The following is a 19,035-nucleotide window of genomic DNA, read 5'->3' as shown; positions in this document are numbered from 1 at the left end:
CACACACACACGCACAAACACACACACACACGCACACAAACGCACACACAAACGCAAACACACACACGTACAAACACACACAAACACATACACGCACACACAAACACACACACGCGCACACACACGCACACACACACACACAAACAGCCTCGACGGTGCACCTCTAAGTGCCCCCCCCGCCGCATCGCCACAACAACCCGTGCAACAGGGCATCAGAAAGCCCCTACCCCCTTCCCTCCGCGCCGCATCACCCAACCCCTCCCCCCCACACACATCGACCGCCTCGCCACCCGCGACCGCTAATACAAACTCTGTCCGGCGGCTGCTGCTGCTTCTATTCAGCAGCAGCAGCCCGTACATAAAGAAAACAAACAAACAAAAAAACAACCTCCTAAAACGCACCTCCGTGGAGAACCATCTCACATTGGCTGACGTTTCTGCAGCCGCTCCTCCTCTCCCCTCAACGTCAGTGCCCCTGCCGGAAGACCCCAGAGAAACGCCGAGACGTCAGAGGGGAGAGGAGGAGCGCATGCTGAGACTTCAGCCAATGTGAGATGCTTCTCAACGGAGGTGTATTTTAGGAGGATTTTTTTTTTTTGGTTTTCTTTATGTACGGGCTGCTGCTGCTGAATAGCAGAAGCAGCAGCCGCCGGACACAGTTTGTATTAGCGGTTGCAGATGGCGAGGGGGTTGATGAGGAGGGGAGGGGCTTGGTGATGTGCCACGGTGGGGGGGTCAGGTGATGCGCGAAGGGGGGGACAAGGGGCTTTCTTTGGGTGCTGCGCCGGCTGGGGGGGGGGGGGGGTCTCGCTGGACATGGGTGGCTGGAAGGAAGCAGGGGGAGGGGAGGGTCGCTGCACATGGGTGGCTGCAGGGGGGAGGGCAGGGAACAGGACGAACACTGCAGGGCGGGCAGGGGGACAGAAGGGTTGGTGGTCATTAAGGGGGACAGGTGGGTCGATGGACATGGCTGGCCACAGGGGAGGAACAGGGAAAAAGGAAAGGAGCGTCCTCAGACATGGGTGGCTGCACAGGAGAGGAGAGTCGCTGGACATGGCTGGCCGCAGGGGGGACAGGGGCGAGAGGAGGGACGCTGCACATGCATGCCTGCAGGGGGACAGGAGGGTCGCTGCACATGCCTGGCTGCAAGGGGGCTGGGGAGAGGGAGGGGGTGAGGGGGTTCCTCACACCACACACGCAGTCACTCATTCTCTGTCTGCCACATACACTCTCATACTCATTGTCTTTGTCCCTCTCTCTCACACAGTGTCACACAGAAACACAAACACTGTCTCTCACACACTCTCTCTCTCGCACAAACACATACACTCTGTCTCTCTCTCTCTCTCACAGCTTTATCCGCGGGTTTAATAACAATTGAGGTATTGAGTGAAAGATTTTCATCAAGAGGATATCCACTGGAACACATTAACAAAGGATTTAATAGAGCTGCACAGACAGATCGTACTGACCTACTTCTACCAAACAAAAAAAGAAACACACCAGATATCGTCTGTACAATGAAATACTCTTTCCTGGCAAAACACATTTCGAAGTCCATTAGAAAGCACTGGCATATTCTTGAAGGTTTGGAATGTTTCAAAAACAAAGAATTGGTCGTAGCTTACTCCAGAAATAAGAATTTGAAAGAACATCTCGTACCATCAACATTACCAGACATTACTACTATTTTGCCACCACTTGGACATCACAAGTGCGGCCACTGCAGTGTTTGCATTCACTGCATTGAAACCACAACTTTTATTCATCCCGTCACCAATAAACTTTTTAAGCTAAATCATACTTCAGACTGTACAACTGCATCGGTGATCTACATCATCATATGTCCGTGCCCAAAGCTATATGTTGGCAAAACAATTAGAGCTATTAAGACAAGAATCATCGAACACAGGAGTTGTATCAAGAGGAAAATTGACTCTGCACCGCTGGTTGAACATTGGCTTTCTGCAAAGCATTCCATTTTGGATCTAAAGTTTTTTGTATACAAGATCTTCACCAAACGATGGAGAGGGGGTGATATGGATAAACATTACAAGAAGAACAAAAACGTATATTTCATTTTTAAAAACATTGACACCCGATGGACTGAATAATGAAATTGATTACAGACCATTTTTGTGAACACATTCTACCCCCAGCAGTAGAACATGCACAATTCAATTTTCCCTTTTCTCTTAATTTTATTTTTTTCCCATTAAGCAGTTAATATATTATATGTTTCTCAATCAATTTATATTTTCATTTTCATTATTATTTTTTAGATTATTTTAATCCTTCCCCCTTTACTTAGTTATTTATTTTTCATTTTTTATATATATTTTTTTCATTTATTTCTCTAGCATACATCAATTTTCATCAAAATGCTTCATATCATTTGTTCTTCCGTTTTTAAGTCTGTTTCCCCTCTTTTCCTATACCGTAATCCTTGTACTAATCTTTCATAGTTTCCGTTTCCTTTTAGTTTACCACCGTCATCCTAGTACTCCACATCTACACTTTTTTCCTCTGTAATGCTTTCGTCATTTCCCTTCTGTTCGTTTTTTTGCATCTTTCCTGTGGCATTTTTTCTTAGTTTTTGGCGCCCTTTTTGCCTTTATAATGCTCAGCAGCCCTCATGAACACTACTTGCTTATTGCAGCATTCTATACAAGCGTTGTGTCAGAGGAGACAATGAAGCACGCTTACCTTCACAATGGTCTTTCTAAAGGTAAATGTTTTAAGCTTTTTCTGTATCATATTATGTGGCCACATATTCACAGCAGTTTTTACCTATTTAGGCTCATTTTCTGTAAAATCACTCCAGTATTTTTTTTCATAAGTTTCTTCTTGTTTTCAACTTATATTCTCACCCTTAACTCTGTACTGTGCCAGTCTAAAACATAGAGTTGGTGTATCTATTCTGCACAGATTGCTCTTGTGCTCAGCAAGTTCAGCCCTTTATCCAATTGTTTATTTTATATATGTGCATATTTTGTGCGTGTTTTAATATTTTATTTGGGCACTTTGCAATATGGTTTTTAACATATGTTCCCAACTAGGGCTCCAGTTTACCACAATTTCTAGTCCTTTGATGATGAGAGATATATGTGTGTATTATATTCACTGGCTACATGGTCAATTTTTTACCAATTTTCTAACCCTCAACATATAGCTAGAATTCATGTTCACTCATCTTGCTGCTTCACTCTTTTTTTTTTTTTTTATTATTATTATTGTTTCACCTCTTAACCAGACCTTCGTTTGTTGAGGATTTGCCTTCATCAAATAGTTCTCAAATGCATTTGGCATTAAGGTCAGTGTTACCACACTCATTATCAATTTTTTGAGTCTGCCATTTATTAATTTCTTTCGTCTAAGTTTCTGAATCTGCCATTAATTGATCACTTTCGCTTAATTTTCATTTTTTTTAACACATGCATATATGTGCTATAATCTTTTATGTGTTTAGACATGAGAATTCTTTGACATATTTGTATTTATTCATGTGCAAATTGTATTTATATAAGCACACCATTTTATGTGTTTATATATTTATTTATTCATTGTTTGACCCCCTTTTTTTTTTTTTAATACACGAGAGGGTTCATTTCATTTTTAATGTGTATAAATTCACCTTTGAATGCATTTGGTTATCCATGTTTAATGTATCCAATCCACACTGTTTTCTTTCTTTGTGTAGACATGAGAATTCATTTACATATTGTCATTTATTTATATGTACATCATTTTTATACAAGCACACCAATTTTTGTCTTTACATATTTTTAAAATATGGAAGGTTTTATTTTATTTTTTGATGAATTTAAATGTTTTATTTTCTTAAAAATTTAATCATCCGTTTAAATTCATCTTCATATGTATTTATCCATTCATTCTTAAATGCATCTTTTTTTATTATGCTTTTTTAATTTGTCATTATTATATATTTTTTTATATAACATTTAAAATTATAAAATGAATTTTAAATATTTAAACGTATATATATGTTGTCTACTTTTATATTGTTTTTATAATTTATGTATTCAAAATTTGATTATAGACTCCTGATGCAGGCCTAACGGCCGAAACACGACGACGTGTCGAGTCTTTACACCTCAATAAACATCTTTATTATTATATATCTTTTCAGTCTTTGGAATCCTTGGTCGTCCTCCCACTTTTATTTCATTTCTTATGCAACAACTACCTAGGAAGTCAAGAAAAACATGGGATATACATAGTATATCTTAAACTGTACTAAGCTGAAGGAAGATTAGATGGCTCTTCCAGTCATCATTTATTGTGCTTTCTCATTTTCTATATTATCACTAAGGACCCCTTTCAAACTGCAGTAAAAGAAGCCCTGAAATAGCACTGGCACGCAGATTTGCCGCAGTGGGCAAAAGTTTTTTATTTATTTAAAAAAAAAAAAAAAAAAAGGAATTGGCTCTGCAGTAACTTAACCACCTGCTCTGCAGCCATTTCCCAGGGGAGCCCTTACCACCACCTATTTAAGAAGTGGTAAGGGCTCCCACACTAACCCAGAGGTATCCGGATAGTGCGCAGGGCTGCCCGACTACCAGTGGGGAAAGCCACCAGCACTACAAAAAATAAATAAAAATACAATTTTTTTTGATCGTCGGAAATGGTGTGCAGTGGGGGCAGGCACTACCACTGGGCTCCTGCTTTAAGGATAACTCAGCAGACCAAAGTACAATTCTCTATCCAAAGACAGTATTGCTACAGGTTTTGTAACAGACAAATAAAAGCTAAAAAAGTTACTGCATCACACATGCAACAATGTTATATCTGCAACACTGAGCTATAATAGTGGTCCTCAACTCAGTACTTGGAACCATCCTGACCAGTCTAGTTCTCAGGATATCTTTAAAGAATATGCAAGAGATTGATTGATTGATTGTTACATTTGTACCCCACGCTTTCCCACTCATGGCAGGCTCAATGCGGCTTACATGGGGCAATGGAGGGTTAAGTAACTTGCCCAGAGTCACAAGGAGCTGCCTGTGCCGGGAATCGAACTCAGTTCCTCAGTTCCCCAGGACCAAAGTCCACCACCCTAACCACTAGGCCACTCCTGCACTATGTATTGCACACTATGAAAATGGTGTATACAATTCTCTCATGAACATCCTGAATGCCACCCTGGTCTGGGAATCTTCAAGGACTGAGTTGAGGACCACAGAGCTAAGTATTCACAAATACAGAAAAAGAAACAAGGCAAAAACTTCATGTTAATAATCATGAATAATCCTTTTCCCTCATACCTGTTCTTTTCCTCAAGCTCTTTATTGGCTTTCCTCTTGAATTTGAGCAACAGCTGTTGAAGGAGGTCCTTCACAGCATCCCGCTCCTTTATTGCGGTGCTTTCATTGGAAAAATGGAAGTTGGTTGTCTCCCCAGCATGCAGGACCAGTTGAAGCTGTACTTTAGCTTTACCTTCAGGACTGATCTTCTGACCTAAAAACACACACACACTTCTATTTGTAAAGATGTCTTTATACACTCCAGGTTACACTACTGCTCAGAAGCAGCCACCAACAACCCCTACCTATGCCTTCTGCAAGAGGTTTCCCTTTGAAAGTGATCTGTAAGCTATGCAAAGAAACTCAAAATTGCTCTCCTCCAGAGTAGCTTGGAGGAGCAAAGATTTTGTTTTCAAAACTGTTAAAAGGCTTTTAAAATCATATTCCTTCATAAGCTAACAAAAAATAACTTCTAATAAAAAGTTACAGCATTGTCCGTTTAAAAAACAAGGCTGATTCACAAGAAAAGCATTCAATGGATGCCTCCTCCCCCCCAAGCAAAGAAGTTTCTTTTTTTTATGTCCAAGAATTTTATTGGTTTTAGAAAAAGATAAACAATTTATCAAGCAATAACATCAAGTAATATCAACTGTAACACAGAATTCAAACAAAAAAAACCCTGCAAATCAAAATAATAAATCTTAAACAAGTTACCTAAAATAAGATTTCAGATAATTATCCACAAGACCAAATTTTAGCAGTAGAACATGCCTCAACCATTTTGTCTGCAAGAGGTTTCAAATTTATGAATCTGTAAAACTGAATGCCACCAAAAAGTAGAATTGAGAATAGAATTATCTTTCCAATGCATAAGAACCAGTTTCAGCGCAGCAACAACTAAAATGTTCAGTAATTTTTGTTGGGAAACATCCAATTGATCTTGGAATAGCACAGAACCTAACATAATAATTGAAGGAGTAATTGGACCCTGTACAGGAAGAAGATTTGAAATAAAAGACCACACCTGACACCAAAAGTCATGTTATTCTACAATCAAAGATCATATGAAGCAAGGTATCAGTGTGCGAGCCACAGGACCAACATTTTGTTGTTATTCGAAAGACCAGCTGCCGCCAATTTATAAGTCCAAATCACCCTATGACGAAAAAAATATAATGACTGCACGTAGCTGATCAAAGCTATAGGTCTATTCATTTTAGACCAGAGATAAAATCACTGATTGGGTGATACCTGAACTTGAAGATCATTTTCCCATACTGAACATAGGCTTAGTTTGCTGCCTAAACACTTTTGTATTAAAAATTTGTATAATTGTGATACAACATGGCCTTTGTAACAAATTCTAGAGAGGAAATCATGTATAGGAGACAACTTTACATTTAGGTTAGAGAGATCTTTGTTCTGGGTTAGGCAATGTTTAATCTAGACCCACTTAAAGTATTGGCTGATAGGTAAAGAAAAGCCAGAACAGAGATCCTCAAAGGGAACAACTGAATTACCAGAATACACATGAGCAATTGTCCTTATCCCATTTTTTGCCCAGATTTCCCAACATATAGGGTGCTTATTAATTTTGATTAAAGGGTTGCCCCATAAGGTGGAATGAAGGGAACTAGAGCTTGAAAATTCCATATAATTATCAAGTTCATGCAAACAAGAGAAAGAAGAAAGAATTATATTATTATTTTTCAATTGCTCTGGAATAAATAACGGCAAGAGATGGGGACTTAAAGAAGAGCCCCACATCAGCTGCTCCATTGTTAACCAAACCGGTTGATAATGCAGAGGTTTTATCAACCAGTATGACGCCTGACCTAAAATGAATGCTTTGTGGTAAAAAAAAAAAAAAAAAAAAATCAGGAAATAGGACACCTGTATTTCCTGTGGTGTTTTCAAGAGTTTTCAGAGCAATCCTAGGAGGCTTATTATTCCACAAAAATTTAGTTAAGATATTATCTGAGTATAAAAAACTTTTGGAAAAAGGATAGGAAGCATACTAAGGATAAAGTTGACTTTGGGCATTAGCATCATTTTAATAGTCTCCATTCGACCCCACCAAGAAAGATGTAATGGTTTCCAAGAAAGAGATACAGATTTAACCAACTCCAGGATATACTTCCCATTCAATTCCAATGTACCTTCCAAAGAGGGACATACATTAATACCTAATGATCGAATATTCTGTGAAGACCATAACAGACCATGCAGCAAAACCAGATTAGAAGTAGCATGAGCATTAAGAGGAAGAACCAGAGATATTAGAGTAAATAGAAACAAGTTGAAACAAAGCTGTTAAGGAGGAGGATGGATTTGTCAAGAACAACATTATATCATCAGCATAAGCGGAGATTTTGACTTCCAAATTTCCAATAGAAATTCTGGTTATATTTATATTATCTCTAATTCCTATAAGAAATGGCTCTAGAGCTATATTAAATAGATAAGGAGACAGGGGTCAGCCTTGCCTGGTACCTTTTTCCAACTGAATCGGATCCGATAGTGTATTATTAATCAAAATTCGGGCTTGTTGGATTATTATATAAAACTTTGACCTGCGTTATAAAACGTTTTGGGGCTCCAAACCATTCAAGAACTTTAACTAAAAAGGGCCACTCAATTCAATCAAATGCCTTCTCCGCATCTATGGACAAAGCAATAACTGGAGATAATTATGATTTAGCTAAAATAGAAATTTGGTGAAAGAGTCTTGAATTGTTTGTAATAAGACAGTGAGGCATAAAGCCAACTTGATTAAGGTGGATAATATTGCCTATAATTTTAGAAAGTCTATTGAAGGGGGGCAGACTCAAGAAAAATGTCAGGAAGTATTTTTTCATGGAGAGAGTAGTGGATGCTTGGAATGAAAACGGTAACAGAATTCAAACATGCATGTGATAAACATAAAGGAATCCTGTTCACAAGGAATGGATCCTCAGGAGCTTAGCCGAGATTGGGTGGCAGAGCCGGTAGTGGGAGGCGGGGATAGTGCTAGGCAGACTTATACAGTCTGTGCCAGAGCCAGTGGTGGTTGGGAGGCGAGGATAGTACTGGGCAGACTTATACGGTCTGTGCCAGAACCGGTGGTGGGAGGAGGGGCTGGTGGTTGGGGGGCGGGGATAGTACTGGGCAGACTTATACGGTCTGTGCCCTGAAAAAGACAGGTACAAATCAAGGCCCATATGAGTTTATCTTGTTGGGCAGACTGGATGGACCGCGCAGGTCTTTTTCTGCCGTCATCTACTATGTTACTATGGATAGAATTTTTGCATAGATTTTGTAATCGACATTTAGTAAGGAAATTGATCTGTAGTTGGAGATTAAAGTAGCATCTTTTTCAGGCTTTGGAAGAACTGTGATGGTAGCTTCCGCATACCTATCATTGATGGTTGGGCTATTTTCAAGTAACTGATAATAAGAGAGCACATGAGGCAAAACATCTTTAAGAAAGGAGGAAGTGACGTCAGCGGAGCGAATGGCCGCATGATCGCGGAGCTCTGACGCACCTGAGCTACAAAGTGCATTTTCCCCCCTCCGCTAGCGGCGAACTTGATAGCAGACTGCCGCGGAGCACAGCTAGACGACGGCGTAGTGTCCCAGAGAGATGCAGGCAAGCCAAGAGGGCATAAACGTATCACAATTTGCGTTCGCGGGTGGAGCGGCCCAGAAGCGCATGGCGGGCCAGGCGGGGCCACCTCCCGACACTCAGATCAATGGGGAGGAAGACTCGGGAGTGGAACTATTCCAAACGCCAGAACTGACCCCGCGAGTGAGTGACTTCCCGGAGTTCCGGGAATGGATGCAGGAGATGCGATCGAACCTCAAGGCGGTCCGGATGGAGATCGCCACCTTGGGGGCGGAACTGCGGGGGGAAATAGCAGGCCTAGGCCGCAGAGTAGACGAGGCGGAGACCCGCATTTATGACCAGGGAGAAGCGTTGCAATTGCTGGATCTGCAGGTATCTGACCTTAGACTTGGTCAACAGCAAATCAATAATACATTGGAGGACCTCGAAAACCGTGGCAGGCGCTGCAACTTGCACTTTAGAGGCCTGCCAGAGTCCCCGTTATATCAGGACACAGAATCAGTTGTCCAGAAAATAGTCAGTGCCTTGCTGTCCACACCTGAGGCCCCATTGGCGCCAGAGTCAGTAGTCCTGGAGAGGTCCCACAGGGCATTGAGCCTGATGAGAAATAATCGACCAAAAGATATCATTGCCTGTTTTTGCGATTTTAAGCTGAAGGAACGAGTGCTGAAGGCAGCAAGACAAATAAAGGACTTCAATGGGACTCCTATAATATTGATATTTATCAAGATCTAGCTGCAGCTACGTTAAAGAGAAGAGCGGATTTAAAACCTGTAACTGCTCACCTACGCGAGCTGGGCATACGATATAGATGGGGACACCCATTTGCATTGATCTTTTACAAGGATGGCAAGCAGCATCATGTCCAGATGGTGGAGGAAGCGCGTGCAGTGGTTCCAGATGGAGAGACAGGGACGACCCCGATGCCAGGAGAAGGGCACCGACAGAAAGGCGGGCAAGACTCCCGCCCAAAGTGGCAGCGAGTGGGGCGTAAAAGACTCCAGCGACAACAATCTGCGCATCGCTTGCCGTGAGATCGGGAGCCGCTACAGTGGAGGAAACTGAGAAAGATGTGACTGATGGCGTCAGGATGTTGAAAGTTAAAGGACATATCAGGGACAGGAGTAAGATGCTCCACAGAGTGGTGATTCATAGAGAACCCAGATGCTGAGCTGATGCGGCATCCAGATATGTAAGCAGGGGATATTTGTGTGGAGCTGGTGTCTGGGGGTGGGGGGAATAATTCAAGTTGGGTGAATTGGAGGGTGCAGGGTGGTCATTTCTAGCCCGACTAGCATTCACTTGAATATGGAAGCAGTGCTCAGGTTTGGGGGGGGGGGGAGGAGGGGAAGAAGAATAGAGGGAGATCAGGGAGGTGGGGAGGGAAGTATAGGATCACTCAGGAGGGTGGCGGGATGCATAAGAGAAGCTCACAGAGAAGGGTGGATGACTCTTAAATATGCGACTCTGAATGTGCAGGGCCTCAATTTGCCTCAAAAGAGGAGTCAATTGTTTAGAGACATGCCACGCCTAAGAGTAGACATAATGTTCATCCAGGAGACACACCTGAGGCGTAGGCACGAGAAGCTAATACGACATAAACGGTACCCTTTTGTGTACTGTGCTTCAAGTAAAGATGATTTTAAAAAAAGAGAGGAGTTTTCATTGCGCTGTCAGGTGCGTGCCCGTGGATTATGCAGGATACTGTAAGGGATGTGGAGGGGAGGTATATGGTGGTGATTGCAACTCTATATGATGTGTATTATACCTTGATATTCGTATATGCGCCCAATGAGGGGCAGGCCAGCTTTTTGGAGGGTCTTGAAAAAGTGATACAAGACAAAGCAAAGGGCTCCCTATTGATAGGGGGAGACTTCAATCTCACATTTTTTTTTTGTTACATTTGTACCCCGCGCTTTCCCACTCATGGCAGGCTCAATGCGGCTTACATGGGGCAATGGAGGGTTAAGTGACTTGCCCAGAGTCACAAGGAGCTGCCTGTGCCTGAAGTGGGAATCGAACTCAGTTCCTCAGTTCCCCAGGACCAAAGTCCACCACCCTAACCACTAGGCCATTCCTCCACTAGACCCCCAGGTAGATAACTCAGGAGGCAATGTGGGGTATGCCCAACGGGACCGCCATAGGATGTGGGGATGGATGGGGCGCTGGGGACTAACAGACCTGTGGAGAGAGAAACATGGATCTGAGCGAGACTATACCCACTACTCGCCAAAATATAATTCCTATTCAAGAATTGACTACTGGTTGGGAGATAGAGGGGTGTGGGGTAACAAAGGACATACAGATTGAGCTGACCACTGCCTAGTGTGAATGGAGATGCTAACAAGGGGGGAGCATAAAGGGCGCAGGAATTGGCGAATGAATGAAACTATGCTGTTGGAACCCCAAACTGTTCAAGAGATAGAAAAATATATAGTAGAATATATTGCTATCAATGATGTTGATGAGGTCCACCCTACCAGCCTGTGGGAGGGTCTCAAAGCTATATTGAAAGGGAATCTTATTGCGCTTCAATCTCGCATATATAAAGCTAAGAAATTGAAGGAAGTGGCGCTCAGGGATAAATTGGCACAGCTAGAAAGAGATCATAAAGCTAATACCTTGGATAGCCAAAAAATAGGGGAGATACACCAGATCAGGGGGCAATGAGATGCAGATGGCAGATATTGAAATGCAATTGCAGGCTGCACAACAAGAGCACTTTGAATTCGGTGACAAAGCCAGCAGGATGCTGGCATTTAAGCTTAGAAAGAAAGAGCAGCGTAACTATATAACAGCCATCAAAGATAGCGGGGAAGCCCTTCTAACTGAAACAGATAAAATACAAGAGTCCTTTTGGGACTTTTACAACCAGCTATATCAGGGGGAGCAAACAGTAGCCCCGGAGGAAAAGGAGGCATATCTGGAGGGAGTAGCACCACAGAGGGTATCGGGGGAAGAGGCAGAGAAAATCTCAGTGGACATCACACTAGAAGAGGTGGTGGAGGCCATAGCTGACCTGCCAAATAATAAGGCTCAGGGCCCGGATGGATTTCTCATCAGGTTTTATAAAATGTTCAGTAAGTTGCTGGCCCCCATCCTCGTGAAGGCGATCTCCTCCTTTGGTAATATTCAGGAGCTATCTTATTCGTGGAGACTGGCAGAGGTGGTCCTCATATTAAAACCAGGAAAGGACCCACAACAATGCGGCTCATATAGGCCAATCTCGCTGCTCAATACTGATTATAAGATTTTCACTAAAATTCTGGCGCGTAGGCTGCGGGGGCTGATGCCACACTTAATACATGAGGACCAGGTAGGCTTCATAGAGGGCTGGCAAGGCTGCGATAACATTCGATGCCTCCTGCATGTGATTCAGCAGGTCAGAGATGAGACTACCCCGGTAATACTGTTCTCAGTGGATGCTGAGAAAGCATTCGACCGGGTGGACTGGTCCTTTTTGTTTAAAATGCTGCGACAGGTGGGCCTAGGGGACAAGTTTCTCCACTGGGTGAATTTGCTTTATACCAGCCCCCTAGCAGCACTGAGAATTAATGGCTCGAGGTCCAGGCCGGTCGAACTCCATAGAGGCACGCAGCAGGGATGTGCTCTCTCTTGCCTTGTCTATAGAACCCTTAGCTAAAACAATAAGGGAGCATGTAGGCATACGAGGTGTGCTCAGAGGCAGGAAAGAACATAAGATTATGCTCTTTGCTGACGATATTTTGATGACATTGGCCAACCCATCCCGGTCCCTCCAGTCCGTTATGGCAGTGCTCCAGCAATATGGCCATAAGTCAGGATTTAAAATTAATGTCACAAAATGAGAGATACTTAATATCTCGACGCCCCCGCATGAGGCAGGGATGATAAAAAAAGGCCTACCCATTTGTGTGGGCAGCAAAGTCCATAAGATATTTAGGTGTTCAGATCACTGCTAAGGCAGAGAATTTATTTGCTGCTAACTACCCAAAAAAGGCCCAAGAGCTATTCATAGAATTAGACAGGTGGGAGGGTCTCAATATATCTTGGACGGGGAGGATTAATGCAATCAAAATGATTCTCTTGCCAAAGCTACTATACCTTTTTGTAGCACTGCCTGTGCCAATTCCACATTCCTTTTTCAGGCAGCTTAAGCTTAAGAGAATGTTCGCTTACATCTCGAAGAAAAGACCTCCAAGGGTGCACCGTGTGATAATGTACCAACTGCCAAAGGTGCGGGGCATGAGAGTCCCCAACTTTTTCCTATACTATCAGGCGGCTCAGTTAAAAGTGCTGGCTGAGTAGGAGCCGCAAAATACAAAGAAATGGCTCCACTGGGAAAGAGCATGGATGGGCACTCGCTATCTGGGTAACACGCTGTGGAGGCAGAAAGAGGACATATTGTCCGAGGCGCGGAAGCTCCCGATAGGGATGAACCACCTGCTCTACACATGGCTCTCAATAAGGAAGAAGGTGTTTCCAGATAGACTATACTTTTTGCAGACAGCTATCTGTGCTGCCCCGGGTTTCCCTTGGGGTGAGGCTGAAAGGGCATATCAGCTTTGGGCGAATAAGGGCTTGTGCACACTAGGGCAAGTCTGGAAAGATGGGAGAGTAAAAGGATTCGAGGGGCTAAAAGAGGAATATGACTTAGGCAACAGAGACATGGTCTATTATCACTGCCTGAGGAACTATATGCTTAAGATGGCTAGAGAGGAACTGGAACTCACAGAAACTGAGCTAGAGCGAGCAGTGAGAGGGGGAGGGGGAAGGGGAGTATAACGAGGATTTACCGGGCATTATTGCTCCTGACCACCCCTATAGAATTTTATACACGTAGATGGGAAGATGCCCTGCAGAATACACTTTCAGCTGACTGGTGGGACAGTAGCTTTAGATTCTTATTAAAACCGTCCGTAGCTCAACCACTGATTGAGAACGGATATAAAATGTTATACTGGTGGTATTACACGCCAGAGAAGCTACACAAGATTTATCCAGGGGTTCCCGCAGACTGTTGGAGAGAATGTGGAGAAGTGGGAACCTTTATGTATGTCTGGTGGGGGTGCCCAAAGGTGCAAACATTCTGGCAGCAAGTGCTCGAAAGGGTCAATAGCCTGAGTAAAGGGACATACCCGACCACAGCAGAACACTGCTTGCTTCATGTGCGACCGCCAGGATGTCGTGCACAGGACCATAAGCTCACTATAATAATCTTTGCAACAGCTAGACTAGTCCTGGCACGGGCATGGAAGCAGGTGGAAGTTCCATCGATGCACAGAGTGGGTCTCAAGCTAGACCATGTTTATCAGATGACTAAATTAACAGCACTGAGGAAGGGGCACATTCAGAAATTTTGTCCAAAAAGTGTGGGAGTCTTATGAGAAGAATAAGGATGTCTTTAACCTGCCGGCTGATGGGGGGGGGGGAGGGCCTAGGGAGTAGGGGTTTAGGATGTTGCAATTTAAATATACTAGGGGCAACATGTTATACTGTTCAATGCTTTATGTATTAAAGGTTGCATGGATCTGCGTACCCAGAAAGCTGTTGCTTTTGAAAATATAATAAAAAAATCTTTAAAAAAAAAAAAAAAAAAACATCTTTAAGAAAGAGACGATAAAATTCACAAGAAAGGGGGGTGAAAATGTGAAAACAAAAATTGATGACGGACCAGGATGAGCAGGTAGACACAGAAATGACAAAAGAAATCAGAGACGCGAACAAAATGGGCAATGTGATAATAATGGGTGACTTCAATTATCCAAATATAGACTGGGTAAATGTAACATCGGGACACGCTACAGAGATACAATTCCTTGATGAAATCAAGGACAGCTTTATGGAGCAACTGGTGCAGGAGCCGACGAGAGAAGGAAAAATTCTAGACTTGGTCCTTAGTGGAGCGCATGATCTGGTGAGGGACATTATGGTACTGGGGCCGCTTGATAACAGTGACCATAATATGATCAGTTTTGATATCGACCTTGAAGTAACTGTACACAGAAAGTCAAATACGTTAGCGTTTAACTTTAAAAAAGGAGACTATGATAAAATGAGAAGAACGGTAAAAAAAAAAAAACTTAGGGGGGCAACTGAGAGAGTAAAAACTGTACAACAGGCGTGGACGCTGTTCAAAAATACCATCCTGGAGGCCCAGGCCATACATATTCCGCAAATTAGAAAAGAAAGACGGAACTCCAAAAGACAGCCGGCCTGGTTGAAAAGTGAGGTGAAGGAAGCTATTAGGGCTAAAAGAAACACCTTCAGAAAATGGAAGAAGGAACAGTCTGAAAATAACAAGAAGCAGCATAAGGAGTGTCAAAGCAAATGCAAGGTGCAGATAAAGAAGGCCAAGAGGGATTACGAAAAAGAGATAGCATTAGAGGCAAAAAAACATAGTAAAAAATGTTTTCGGTATATTAAAAGCAGGAAGCCGGCAAAAGAATCAGTTGGGCCGCTGGATGACCGAGGGGTAAAAGGGGCGATCAAGGAAGACAAAGACTTAGCGGAGAGACTGAATGAATTCTTTGCTTTGGTCTTCACCGAGGAAGATTTGGGTGGGATACCGGTGTCGGAAATGGTATTTCAAGCGGACAAGTCGGAGAAACTTACTGACTTCACGGTAAACCTGGAGGACGTAATGGGGCAGTTCTACAAACTGAAGAGTAGCAAATCTCCTGGACCGGATGGTATTCATCCTAGAGTACTGATAGAACTGAAAAATGAGCTTACGGAGCTACTGCTAGTGATATGCAACTTATCCTTAAAATCGAGCGTGGTACCGGAAGATTGGAGGGTGGCCAATGTAACGCCCATTTTTAAAAAAGGCTCCGGGGAGATCCGGGAAATTATAGACCGGTGAGTCTGACGTCTGTGCTGGGGAAAATGGTAGAGGCTATTATTAAAAACAAAATTACAGAGCACATCCGAGGACATGGATTACTGAGACCGAGTCAGCACGGCTTTTGTGTGGGGAAATCTTGCCTGACCAATTTACTTCAATTCTTTGAAGGAGTAAACAAACATGTGGACAAAGGGGAGCCGGTTGATATTGTGTATCTGGATTTTCAAAAGGCGTTTGACAAGGTACCTCATGAAAGGCTACAGAGGAAATTGGAGGGTCATGGGATAGGAGGAAATGTCCTATTGTGGATTAAAAACTGGTTGAAGGATAGGAAACAGAGAGTGGGGTTAAATGGGCAGTATTCACAATGGAGAAGGGTAGTTAGTGGGGTTCCTCAGGGGTCTGTGCTAGGACCACTGCTTTTTAATATATTTATAAATGATTTAGAGATGGGAGTAACTAGCGAGGTAATTAAATTTGCTGATGACACAAAGTTATTCAAAGTCGTTAACTCGCGACAGGATTGTGAAAAATTACAAGAGGACCTTACGAGACTGGGAGACTGGGCGGCTAAATGGCAGATGATGTTTAATGTGAGCAAGTGCAAGGTGATGCATGTGGGGAAAAAGAACCCGAATTATAGCTACGTCATGCAAGGTTCCACGTTAGGAGTTACGGACCAAGAAAGGGATCAGGGTGTCGTCGTCGATAACACGCTGAAACCTTCTGCTCAGTGTGCTGCTGCGGCTAGGAAAGCGAATAGAATGTTGGGTATTATTAGGAAAGGTATGGAAAACAGGTGTGAGGATGTTATAATGCATTTGTATCGCTCCATGGTGCGACCGCACCTTGAGTATTGTGTTCAATTCTGGTCGCCGCATCTCAAGAAAGATATAGTAGAATTGGAAAAGGTGCCGCGAAGGGCGACTAAAATGATAGCGGGGATGGGACGACTTCCCTATGAAGAAAGACTAAGGAGGCTAGGGCTATTCAGCTTGGAGAAGAGACGGCTGAGGGGAGTCATGATAGAGGTATATAAAATAATGAGTGGAGTGGAACAGGTGGATGTGAAGCGTCTGTTCACGCTTTCCAAAAATACTAGGACTAGGGGGCATGCGATTAAACTACAGTGTAGTAAATTTAAAACAAATCGGAGAAAAATTTTCTTCACCCAACGTGTAATTAAACTCTGGAATTCATTGCCGGAAAATGTGGTGAAGGCGGTTAGCTTAGCAGAGTTTAAAAAGGGGTTGGACGGTTTCCTAAAGGACAAGTCCATAAACCGCTACTAAACGGACTTGGAAAAATCCAAAATCCCAGGAATAACATGTATAGAATGTTTGTACGTTTGGGAAGCTTGCCAGGTGCCCTTGGCCTGGATTGCCCGCTGTCGTGGACAAGATGCTGGGCTCGATGGACCCTTGGTCTTTTCCCAGTATGGCATTACTTATGTACTTATGACTCAATCACTGGCCTTTTGTTATGTATGTTATGATGTTGATATGTTGTTTATGCCAGGTGTGGAATGTATCTTATTTTGATTGTCATCAATAAAAATGCTGAATAGTAAAATTCACAAGAAATGCCATTGGGACCCGGAGACAAAGAGGTTTCTAGTATTTCACTCAGTACCAAAAGTGTCACAGACTAATGAAAGTGATGCTTTCTTCTCAGAATTGCAGGTGATTCTGCACTATATCCTTCAGACTCCCCACTAACTTGTTTGAGATTATCTGAATACAAATATGATTTTATTGACATAGATAATTATAATCAGTAATCAACATTTAGCTCTACAATCTCCTTTGGAGATGATACCTAATGTGAGCTAACTTTGTGAATTAAAACCACCCCAGGACATTTAATGATGGTTATCTAAATGCAAAGATTAAACTGGACAAATGCTTTAGAATGCAAAATATGAGCACAACATGCCTATTTTCCTTAATCATATGAGTCTTAAAAACAACTAAATTAGGTAATATATTAGTTCTATTTTACAACTTCTTAAGAAGTTGCTATGCTAAGATACACTTATTTCATAAATAGCAGCCTACACACCAATACTCGACAAACATGCAAAAATGAACACACTGCAGGATTTTGTGTTTTAATGCATGTAGGGTCTGCTCATAAATTTCAACTTATAGGAAGAAGTGACGTCAGCGGAGTGAATGGCCGCTTAAACGCTGAGCTCCAGCACATCCACAATAAAAAGAGCATTTCCCCCTCCTTACAGCGGCGAATTTGGGCGCAACTCACTTCGGAACACTGCTAAAGGGCACGGAAGGCAGAGAAGGCATGCAGGCGAGCGGAGGTGCAATAAAGCTCTCCCAATTCGCGTTTGAGAGCGGCGTGCCAAAAAAAAATGGCGGAGCAAGTAGAGACGGTCCCTAACAAGCAGGAGTCTGAAAGGCAGATGTTTCCCACCCAGGAACAAACAGATCGTCTGGGGGAACTGTTACCGGAGCTATGTGAGTGGCTTCAAGAGATCCGCTTTGATTTGAAAGCAGTCCACACTGAACTAGCAACTCTGGGTGCCAATCTGAGAGGAGAAATCGCAGAGGTGGGCCACAGAGTGGATGAGGTAGAGAATCGGACGGAAGATCAAACGGAAGCCTGATATGCAGGTCTCAGATGTCAGACTGGGACAGCAGCAAATAAATGATGGCTCGCCAACTAGCTGACTTTAAGGGTAGGAAAAAGAGAGTGGGGTTAAATGGGCAGTATTCACAATGGAGAAGGGTAGTTAGTGGGGTTCCTCAGGGGTCTGTGCTAAGACTGCTGCTTTTTAATATATTTATAAATGATTTAGAGATGGGAGTAACTAGTGAGGTAATTAAATTTGCTGATGACACAAAGTTATTCAAAGTCGTTAACTCGCGACAGGATTGTGAAAAATTACAGAAGGACCTTACGATACTGGGAGACTGGGCAGCTAAATGGCAGATGACGTTTAATGTGAGCAAGTGCAAGGTGATGCATGTGGGGAAAAAAGAACCCGAATTATAGCTACGTCATGCAAGGTTCCACGTTAGCAGTTACGGACCAAAAAAGGGATCTGGGTGTCGTCGTCGATAATACACTGAAACCTTCTGCTCAATGTGCTGCTGCGGCTCGGAAAGCGAATAGAATGTTGGGTATTATTAGGAAAGGTATGGAAAACAGGTGTGAGGATGTTATAATGTCGTTATATCGCTCCATGGTGCAACCGCACCTTGAGTATTGTGTTCAATTCTGGTCGCCGCATCTCAAGAAAGATATAGTGGAACTAGAAAAGGTGCAGCGAAGGGCGATGAAAATGATAGTGGGGATGGGACAACTTCCCTAAGAAGAAAGAC

General features: G+C 43.0%; 1 protein-coding gene across 7 annotated transcripts in view; it reads right to left on the bottom strand.

Moving 5' to 3' along the window:
- Positions 1 to 19,035, bottom strand: part of GTF2H1 (general transcription factor IIH subunit 1) — a 1,055,813-nt gene that overhangs the window by 270,587 nt on the left and 766,191 nt on the right. For all 7 annotated transcript variants that reach the window (XM_030201095.1, XM_030201094.1, XM_030201089.1 and 4 more), the window contains exon 3: positions 5,286 to 5,478. In XM_030201095.1, the coding sequence (XP_030056955.1) occupies positions 5,286 to 5,478 (193 nt within the window). The remainder of the gene's footprint in view (positions 1 to 5,285; positions 5,479 to 19,035) is intronic.

This window comes from Microcaecilia unicolor, chromosome 4, assembly GCF_901765095.1.
Source record: "Microcaecilia unicolor chromosome 4, aMicUni1.1, whole genome shotgun sequence".
NCBI lineage: Eukaryota > Metazoa > Chordata > Amphibia > Gymnophiona > Siphonopidae > Microcaecilia > Microcaecilia unicolor.
Note: the sequence above shows the minus strand (reverse complement) of the source record. Positions and strands in the feature narration are given on the sequence as shown.